This window comes from Porites lutea, chromosome 8 (assembly GCF_958299795.1).
Source record: "Porites lutea chromosome 8, jaPorLute2.1, whole genome shotgun sequence".
Lineage (NCBI taxonomy): Eukaryota > Metazoa > Cnidaria > Anthozoa > Scleractinia > Poritidae > Porites > Porites lutea.
In genome coordinates, this window is record NC_133208.1 from 25,571,451 (window position 1) to 25,581,924 (window position 10,474).

Sequence of the window (10,474 nt, forward strand, 5' to 3'; positions counted from 1 at the left end):
ATAACCTTCAAGAATCTTCGTACATGGTATATACTAAAAGAAGTTTATCGATCTTAATTCATAGGACCCACTCTTTCCTGTTTTCTATAGAATGAAAGGATTTAGCCCCGGTTCAGACGCCGAACCTAATAACGAATTAAACACATGAAAATTTCGACGTCTGAATCAATTAGGAACGTCAATCTCTATTTGGAACGGCTCAGCCGTTCTTCCCGCCTAGCCCGATTTGACTAAGACTTTGGTGCTACTCTGAGACGGCTTTAATTCACGCGCCGTACGTAAATGGCGCCTAACCTAATGCATAAATTATTGTAACGTAATTTTGCGAGCAGTTTGACCGAAACGAGCATTTTTCACCTTTTGGATTTAGTTCAGCTGGAATTAAGATCGGCGTCTGAATCAATTCAGTCGGTCTAAATAATTTTGGTCGAATTATAATTAGGTTCGGCTCGTTAAGCGTTCTGAGTCTGAACCGGGCCTTATTCACAACTAGGAAAATAAATCCTGAGAAGCGGCCATGTTGTGAAAAATCCCGCCCTCGCGACTAAGTAGTACATCAAGGGAGTCCATCTCAGCTACCTGGCCTTCTTTCATAACTAAAATTTCATCACAGTCTTTCACAGTGTTCAGACGATGAGCAATTATAATGACCGTGGAATTCTTCAGTTTCTCGCGCACCGTTGTCCAGATTGTTTGCTCTGTTTTAGGATCTACGGATGCTGTCGGTTCATCTAAGATGACGATCTTATTTTGCTGTAGCAACGTGCGAGCTAAGCAGATCAACTGGCGTTCACCGACACTTAGGTTCTCACCTCTCTCTAAAAGCTCGTAATTAAGTTGACCCTCCAGGTTCTCCACCAGTTTCTTCATTTTTACTTCTTCAAGGACATTCCATAATTCATCATCTCTGTGCTTCTCAAGGGGATCGAGATTTTTCCTAAGGGTTCCACTCAAAAGCACGGGCGACTGGCTTAGAACAGAAACACTTTTTCGTGATTCTTGCAAGTGAATAGTTTTTACTGAGACGCCATCGATGACTATCTCTCCGTCCGCCTCAGGCATGCGTAAAAGAGCCGCTACAATTGACGATTTCCCATCTCCTGTGCGACCGACAATTCCTAATTTTTGTTTCTCTTGAATTTCAAAAGACAAATTTTTCAGAACTTTTGGTCCACCTGGATAGTACCTCAACGAAACATCTCTGAAGCTCACATGACCAGCACTTGGCCAGTTCTCTGGCGGAAGTGCCTTGATTTTGTACCCTGGTTCAGAGTCCAGTTTGGTGTAGGCCATGATTCGCTCGACAGACGTCATCGCATTTTCAACGTCTCCAAATTGCCGCACAGCAAACTGGCACATCTTGGCAGTGTTAATGGTGTAGACCAGGACAAGACCAGTCAATGCTATAAGAAAAGTATTGTATACATCTTAGGAAGTTTGAGCAGCGACGTTTTTGAGCGACGCACGTCAACCGGAAGTGGAGTTTTTGCACCCTTCCGCCGTGATTTTGAACAAATTCTTGGGCAAAACCTCTCTTTAAGAGTAAATTGACTCTAAGCAATACAAATATGGTAGAGTTAAGATATATTAAAAGAGAAAAACGCTCACATCCGGTTGACGTGCGTTGCAGACGGAGCGTTAAATAGGCTGATTTAGCAACAGAACGGGAACGTCAGTTGACGACTGCGCGCGCAAATCAAACAACCGGCTTGACCAATGGCAGAGCTGCAAATGCGCACCGGAAGTCGAATTTAGTCCTTTCCGCGCGCTTTCCTGTCGTCAAATGACGTTCCCGGTCTGTTGCTAAATCAGCCTGATATATACTTCTCGCCCCATGTAAGGGACCGGTCATTATTTATCGCCTGGGGGGGGGGGGGGCGGAGTATTTTTGGGGGGATCACTTGACTTTTAGGAGAACAAAATGGGGGATCAGTCGTAACTGAGAACCCAAAAGGGGGGATCGCTGAAAACTTTGGAAGGATTCAGAAGGGAGACCACTCAAATTTGTTTAGAAGATGAAGACGTGGAGGGGGATCGGGAAAGTCATCAAAAGTTATTAGGGGGGATCACTTCAGTGAAGTAACATTCAAAGAGGGGATCGGCTAAATTTCACCTTGTTTAGCCCCAAAACTTCTCCCCCCCCCCCCCCCGGCGATAAATAATGACCCGTCGCTAAGGTTATCCGGATTCCAGAGTCTGGAAAATTTTAGCTCGTGGAATTCGAAATCCTAGCATCCGAAATTCAGTTCGAGAAATCCGGAATCCACCGCGTGGAATCCAGAATCCAAGACTGTCTTGGGTCACCTATCATGGGGCGAAAACGTCTCTGAAATACGGTTGTGACAATGTAACATCGACCCAGGGGAGGTTTTGTGTCCAGCGGTTTTAGTGAAATCAAAACAAGGGTTTGTGGTGGCCATGGTTTTTCACTCTTGCGGGCTCACAAAAAGTCCCTCAGGTCGATCTCATTTTGTATTTGCCCTAAAATACAAGTCTGCTGAAGAGAAATTAACATGGCATGAGTCGGCACAGCTCGCAGTAAGTAGGAAAGGTTTCTTGCGCAACCTTTTAAGGAATAAGTGCTCTGCAGTAGCGTGCGATGATCATGATGCACTCATTATCTGTAACAACTAGGTACATGTATACTGCATTTTAGTGTAAAAATGCCCTAATGTAACGTCATCGTGTCTTGTCCCGTAGAAAAGTTACGAATTTGGCTTTTATACCTAAGCGGTTTAGAAGTTATTAAACTTTCAAGTTGGGGAGGGCCTCGAAAGTCGCCCTACTCTGAGTGGAGTTTTATTGTAGCCAAGTTAAGTGACTCTGACAACTAGGTTTTCTTAATATTTTCGCGGAAAAGCGTAGTTGCTTAATATGTCATGTATCCAGCTCTGATTATAAGCGCCCTGAATATTTGACCTTTAATGGTTTTGCCAAGAGTGCTCTTTGCTCAACCTAGTTGGCTCAACCTGGGTTATTGCTGGTTTTCACGTGACGTCATGGCAGCCATTTTGGTGATCAAGAACAAAAACATCTCTCTCGTCTGAGAACTAAACTCCATTTTCATGTACATTCTTTGAACACCAACATGGCCTCCATGTCACGTGGTCGCAGACCGAGTCATGTACCCTTATCGAGCCAAAAACCAGATTTTGTCAGTATATTCTCTCACGCTGACTGCACTTGAGCTGTTCGGAGATGTAGAGATTTCAAAATTACTATCTGGTGTATAGGATAACGCAATAAAATTTCAGTAATGATGAACATTTGATTAAATCTAAGCTGCATTCCTTTACCTGGCTCTTGAGACAGAAGAACGAAAGCAAAAGCCACTGCAGTGATCAACACAGAACACAAGAGATCCGCTCTAACTGCCAACCAAAACGAACTTGCTTTCACCATGTAAAACGCTTCGTTGTGCAGATCTTGATGTCTACAGACGAAAAATAATGATGATTATCACTCAAGTAAAATTTTCTTCCTTTTCATTGGCCGAGAGCCCACCACGTGACTTGCAAATAACTGCCTACAAATAATGGAGTGCTCATACGCAATGTCGTTCAAATGTGTTTGGTTGCAAATAATATTCTGCTCATGCGCAAATGAAACCAGGCTTTTATCCTTCTTGCGATCGCTCTTGCGCAAAAATGGCAGATCGCTTCGCTTCCCGAAGATATTCATTGAAAAACTTCGGTGATCGAAAGATAAAACAGTTATTGAGCTAGGTTATCGCAAAATATCGTGATTTGTCAGTGTCTCGCAGATCAATTATTTGCCTCAGCCTTCGGCTTCAACTAAATTTATCTGCTCTCCACTGACAAATCACGATACGTTGCTCAACCTCGTCCAATTATTGTTAATGATTGTAACAATAATAATAATAATAATAAATGATAATGATAAACACACATGAGACACCAGAGAAAGGAATTACACGAGAGAGACTAAACAGCGGTTTCCCAGCTTTCTTAACAATTTCGGCAATATGATGGTTCCATTTTAAGTGGCTTGAGACAGTTTACACCCAGGATCTTAGCATGCAATGGAATATCAATCAGCTTGTCATTAATAACAATAGGATCGAGTTCGAGAGACTCCTTTGTACTAAACTTTAATGCAAGGAGATGAGGATTTGTGGTGGTTGCACTTCGTCTCATTCAGCTGGAACTTGCAGAATGAGACGAAGTTATTCAAGTTTGCCAAGTTATTCAATACATAACAAATGTCACCAGTTATTCTGTTGAAAAGATCACACTGCACACTTCTATTCCATACAGAAATAATTGCATTATCAAGGGTTCGTGAAAAGTTTGCTGAGCTGATTCTCAGGGCGGAAGATTTTCTGCGCAACTATTCTTGCAATTCTGCTCAAATTGTTTGAACACAACTGTCGCCAATTTTCCGCGCAAGGCCCTACCAGAACCCTTAACGCTGCATTTGGTACGCGCTGAAAACTGTTCATTGTCACATTCATTGCTAAAGAATTTAGCGTGCATTTTGCTCTACAAATCGATCCTGTAAAAATCAACGTTCTGTTACTCTAAAAATCTTAGTCGAGAATCGTTTCACATACTCTCACACAGAATAACTCTCGACCACTAACCTTGTGAGAAATAGCTTATTTACCTAAAAAAAATATTTAAGCAGCATGATGAAAAGTAGTAGTAAGTATTTGCGACAAGTGAAAAAATATCTTACCGGTAAAATTGTATTAGAAAATCTTTTTCTTTCTTTCGAGTGCGAATAGTGCTTAAGCCCTCCATGGTCTCCGAGAAGTGCGAGAAAACGGGACTACGGCAGATTGACTCCAGCCTCTTAAGTTCCCTTGAGGTGTTCAAGTAATACCACGTCAAGTACACAAAAGCAGCTATTAAGGGTAGCGTGACAAAGACAAACCAACCGTTTATTACTGAAGGGAGAATCACTGCTGTAATTAACATCATAAAATACTGAACTACTGCCAGAAATGTGGTGGGTAAGAGCTCATCAATGCAGCCCATGTCTTTTGAACTTCTGTTGAGTATTCTTCCGGCGGGATTCGTGTCAAAAAATAATACTAGCGCTTTTAGAAGGCAGGTAACCATCCTGTTGTGGAGAGCTTGGGCTGATCTCAGTAAAACATGGAACAAAAGAAAGGCCCGGACGATACCCAAACCAAAAGCAGCGGCAACAAGGATGCCATAAATTTGAATTGTTGTGGCATCTTGTTGTTTTTTCTTGGTCATTCTGGTCAGAATGGCAAGCCAGATATTTGGCGCTACCAGCACAACTGCAGAGAAAGAGGGAAGATAAGACGAAAATGAAAGTTATTTCTGAAAAAAATAAATGGTTTTATTCTTAATGTGACTGATCAACGTTTCATTTCTCCAGCTGCCAGTAGAGGGCCTTCCTGCCATCCGGGAATTATATGTGTATAAAGGGGAGGCACGAAGCCTCTCTGCTCACTGCAACAAGAAATTTAGGACAGAATTTATACCCTCCTTTCCTTCCCTTTTGGTTCATTTTACTCTCTGGGATGGCGGGTTTGCCCTCTCCTTTGTTTGGATCGAATCATCTTGTGAAACCGGATTTTCCTAGCTTTATAATATGCTTAAATTAAATAATCGGTCACTCCTGTCGCCAAATTCATCCCAAAATAAAATTTTCATTATTTGGTATCCCAGCAAACAGAGCTTACTCAAAGCGAGACTCCGCCAACAACAATAATTGACTCCGAATAGTTATTATGTTAATGAACATGAAGCATCAGTAAATAAACCTTACTGAAAAGCTTTTGTAAAGGCTTTTAAAAATCTCTGTGGCACATTAGGAAAAGGAACAGGGGTTTACGTTTGAAGTCTAAATCTAAATATTGAATCATTGTGCTTACACAACCAAGAGCATTCAAGAAAAAGGCGAAAGGGATTCCTGCCGTGAACATGTCTGTAAGCAGTTCCTTGCAATGCTTATGTTTTTCATTTTGGAAGCCGCTTCTATCATATCATCCACAACTGGAAAAACATAATTGTAATCACTGTATTGTAATTTGTTTACTCACGAAACACTTGTTCTTAGAACTCGTTTAATGGTCCAGATCGAATTAGAATTTGGAAATGCTTCATGGATTTTTGAGGAGATTTTTATTTGAGTTCTGCTAAAACTAAAAGTTATTGACTTCATAAGAAGGGCTTAGATTCTTCTACGTTGTGCCGTGAAGGCCTCTGCAGTTTGGAGTAGTAAATCAATGAATTTGTATTCAGAATCACCTCAATTTAATGCAGCTTAAAAGAGCTGTGCCACGAATTTTATCAAAAAATCTATCAGTAGTGACTTCCACCAATTGAGCGAAGTAATTTCTTGGTTAACGTTAACTGTCATAGTGCCTAAGAAAGCGTCATTGGCAATACTGTCAGAGTGAATTCTAGACAGCCGTGATACACGCCCGTTAAGGTTCACGGAAGGTTACGGTTAGTTTCCTTACCTTGCGTCACCAGGAAAAAGAGAAGCAAGCATATAATTGCTAGGGGATGCATTCCCGCTCGAATGTAGTTCCAGTACAAGGCAAATGAAATACTTCCTGTGGCCATCTCTTCTTCTGAAATCTCCAAATTTTCACCAAAGCTGCCACTGGTCAAGGCCACGTCTTTGCTACACATGGCAGGCATGACTTTTTCTTTAACTTTTCCAGGACTCACTTTCTTTATTCTTTTGTTATTAGCTGAGACATCTTTGATAATATCTAGGATTTTGTCATCTTCTTGCAGCTCTTGGAAGGTGCCTTTTCCTGCCAGGGATCCTTTGTTAAGAACAACAACCTGGTCGCCCGCTTTGAGACAAGTCTCTGCATATGTCACCAGTATTTTAATCTTGTTTCCTAGAAGCTTGCAGATACATTCTTCAAATATGTGTTCACCCACCTTAATATCCACAGCGCTTAAAGGATCATCCAAGATATATACGTCTGCATCTGCGTACACTGCTCGTGCCAGACTGACACGAGCCCGCTGACCACCGCTAAACACAACACCACGTTCTCCAACGTATGTTAAATCTCCTTGGGGAAATCTGCTGATGTCCTCTGCTAGCGAACAGGCCTTTAAAACGTCTGCATATCTTTTTGCGTCGAATGGCTCACCAAATAATATATTCTCTCTGATGGTCCCCGGGAAAACCCACGCCGATTGGGGCACGTAAGCTATAGTTCCCTGGCAAAATATTTCACCACTTGTTTTCATCACCTCACCAGCGATTGTGGCCAGGAGGGTTGACTTTCCACCCCCAACTGGACCGGTAACTACGATAAGACTATTTTCACGAGCAACGAAACTGATGTCTCGGAGAAGAAACTTTTCACTAGAATTATCCAGTTTGCACGAGAGTCCCGAGACAGATAGTTTCGAATCTCTTTTGCCTGGTACTCCATTATGGTTTTCAACGATGCCATTTTCAATAGTCAAATGTTCTTTCTGTTCTTCCACAGGTGATTTCACCTGAACATTTTCTTCGCTACAAAAATTCCCAGTGTATTCGGCTGAGTCAAGCCGTGACACATTTTCACGTAAAAGAAAACGTTCGATTCTTTCAAAGGAAGCAAAGACCTCAAACACCCCAGGAGCAGCATGTCCCATTCTGTTGACTATCATTTTGATAAGAACGTTTAAAAGAGCGAGTAGCATGAAAGCCTTAGAAGTCGAAACATATTGGCCAGTAAAGACTAGGGTGACTATCGATAGAAACGCCGAAAGGCTTGCTGACGATTGTTCTCCACCCTGCACGAGAGATAACAGGGCACTCTTTTTAAGAATAATCCATAACTCTGAGCTGAAAATTAATGAAAAAAAACAATGTTACTATTAATAAATCTTATACATAAGATTTTGGCAAAAATACACGCGAAGGCCTCAATAAAAAATTTAATAATTTATTCTTAGAATCACCCTTTAGAAAACTCAATAATAGGCACTCTCAACACCCAGACTTTCATCAGAAACCTCAAACGGCAAACCCCTAGAAGTCACTTGACCAAGCCTTCCAGTCGACTTTGATCAAGTTCTCAAGTTGGGTTTTCAACGCCTGGAGGTAGTTTTTCACGGAAGTCATGATAAATGATTTACGTGATTGTATTTTATCCTGAACTTCTGTTATGTAGACCGGCCTTTTTAGTACAAGACTACAGTGTAGTTTAATTTGTCGTGAATGAGTGGAAATAGGACTTTTTGCGGCCAATTGAAAAGTAATCACTACTATTGTCTGGAACTTCAATATGGCGGCCTCTTCACGTGAAATAATTCTTTCATGTTTTCGAAGTTTCCTTGAGGTTAAGACGTGTAGCTAAGCAAGTAGATGCCACAAACGTCAAACGCCGAACCTGAAACTGCCCGGGTGCTGTACGTCTCTACTTAACCCCTTACTAACTAAGCGCTAGGGCGGTACACTACTTATAACCAATTGGCTTTTGTCTCTTATTGCCTGCAATTTGTACATAATGAAATTTACTATATGGCTTTTCATTGGAATATCTCAGTTTATTATTCATTTAAAATATTTCGCCGCTTCTTATTGGTTCCAATCCCCCAGCTAATTCTTTATTACCGACTGGCGCTTACCATATTTGGAAGACGGGAGCAATATACCATCGATCGGCGATTCCATGGTATATTTGATTAGAAACGAGTTTGATCCATGGTTATATGCCTGAAAAGGAGGCTACTTGGGCAATAGATATCGATCAACCTCGTTTCCATGCATGGCTGCCAATCTGTTTCTTCGCGAATAAACCAAAAAAACGCGTTCACAGCTATCCAAAGAAGGCGAAATAAGCTTAATTTCTGACTAAATCCGGAACGGAATACATGCAAAAATATGCAAAACATGTTGTTCGATAGATATTATCTACTTTTTGAGGAGCGAGTATCTACAAGAAAAAACACCTGCTTACTCTCATTTCGAGAAAGGTTGTCGGAAAAATTGTGCACGCGACAATCCCGAAAGGTAATATGGGATATGATCTATACACTGTACCTGACACTGTAGCTGTCCAACCTACTTTTGTTGCTTTCTTTTAACACTCGCAAACGTACGTCCATGGCCTCTCGGGCCGATCTTTCAAATTTCTTCGAAGAAAAGTGAGCTCCAAACCACTGACAATAACTTTTGGGATTGTTGCGTGTACTTTTTCACAAACTTTCTCGAAACAGCTGTATATCCGGAAACGGTGCCCAGGAATAAGCTAAAGTTTTGAAGAAAGTCTACCAGGAGGTAGGCTTGTTAAGAACTTAAAAAGATTTGGAATGAAAAATAAACCAAGTATTATAATCGGCGTTCGTATGATGTGATGTAGATCTCAGAGGGTGTTATTTTTTTTATTATTAATTATCCACTTCGGCCTTCAGCCTCGGTGGCTAACGTCCTCCCTGAATTGCATCACATCATTCAAGAATAGCTAAATGTATACGATTAGCCTAGGTGTAGCCGCACCCTCCACCCGACAAAAAAAAGCGAAGAGAGGGAGCTCCCTCTCTCCTCCCTCTCTCCGTTTTTGCTTTGTCGGGGGGAGGGTGTGGCTACACGTAGGCTATATACAATACCAATTACTCCCACTGCCGGGGTGATATGGTTGTGCGCATGCGTAAGGTACTGGCCATACCGCGGAGTTGGTACGTGTGCTTCACTGCATAAATTAGTATTATGTAATACAATAAACTACCTTTCTCACCTTCTCACATCCATTACTTTCTTTTCATAGTATTCCTCCCACGCATGCGTCTTCAAGGCACGGATACCAGTCACAAGTTCGTTCATCAGTGAAATACGTCTATCTGATACCTTAGAGATTTCTAGATGAAGTCTGGCACAAACCGATGATATAAGCAACACACAAGGAAGTAACATCGTTGAAAACAGAATTCCCATAAGTCCTTGCCAGCCAATAAGGTAATACACAAGAGCAGATACAACGATGATGTCGGAAAAAGAAAAGAAACAAACGCATATCCCAGTAGGAGCCGTTTCCATTCTCTGGACATCGTTTGATATCAAGTCCATGACGTTACCCGTTGTTGTTTTCAGCAGGCTTTGTTGAGTGACCAAAAGAATCTGCAAATAAATTAATTCTATCATGTGAAACTGCACTGATAAATCTTACCCCTTCTGGTACCTAACGTGATATCCAAAGTAAAAACTGCAAGAAAAATTGTCATGCTTTGATTTCAATTCAGATTTTTGATTAAACACAATGAACCTGGGTAAAATAGTATTTTCGGGATCAGGTATTTCACCAAAACATCATGTGCGATTCGGGAAGACGACCACCACAAAAAGCTTTATAATGATAATGAAAACGATAATTATAATGATAACAGAACTAGGAAAAAGAAGATCAGTGGAAGATGAAGAAAAAAAGAAGAAGAAGTAAGGAGAAACAAAACGAAGCAACGAAAACTCTTCGTTCAATTATCACTCACCTTTCGATAAATAATTCCTTTGAGAGCACTAC

General features: G+C 41.2%; 1 protein-coding gene across 1 annotated transcript in view; it reads right to left on the bottom strand.

Annotated features, from left to right (window-relative positions):
* Positions 1-442: 442 nt before the first annotated feature.
* The window catches only part of LOC140946829 (ATP-binding cassette sub-family C member 4-like), a 14,468-nt gene continuing 4,436 nt past the window's right edge, over positions 443-10,474 (bottom strand). Inside the window, exons 2-7 of the mRNA XM_073395935.1 lie at positions 10,443-10,474; positions 9,695-10,074; positions 6,461-7,800; positions 4,699-5,269; positions 3,297-3,433; positions 443-1,403 (exon numbers count right to left, since the gene is read on the bottom strand). The exon at positions 10,443-10,474 is cut by the window's right edge and continues 527 nt beyond it. Of these exons, the coding sequence (XP_073252036.1) occupies positions 490-1,403; positions 3,297-3,433; positions 4,699-5,269; positions 6,461-7,800; positions 9,695-10,074; positions 10,443-10,474 (3,374 nt within the window). The 3' untranslated portion in view covers positions 443-489. The remainder of the gene's footprint in view (positions 1,404-3,296; positions 3,434-4,698; positions 5,270-6,460; positions 7,801-9,694; positions 10,075-10,442) is intronic.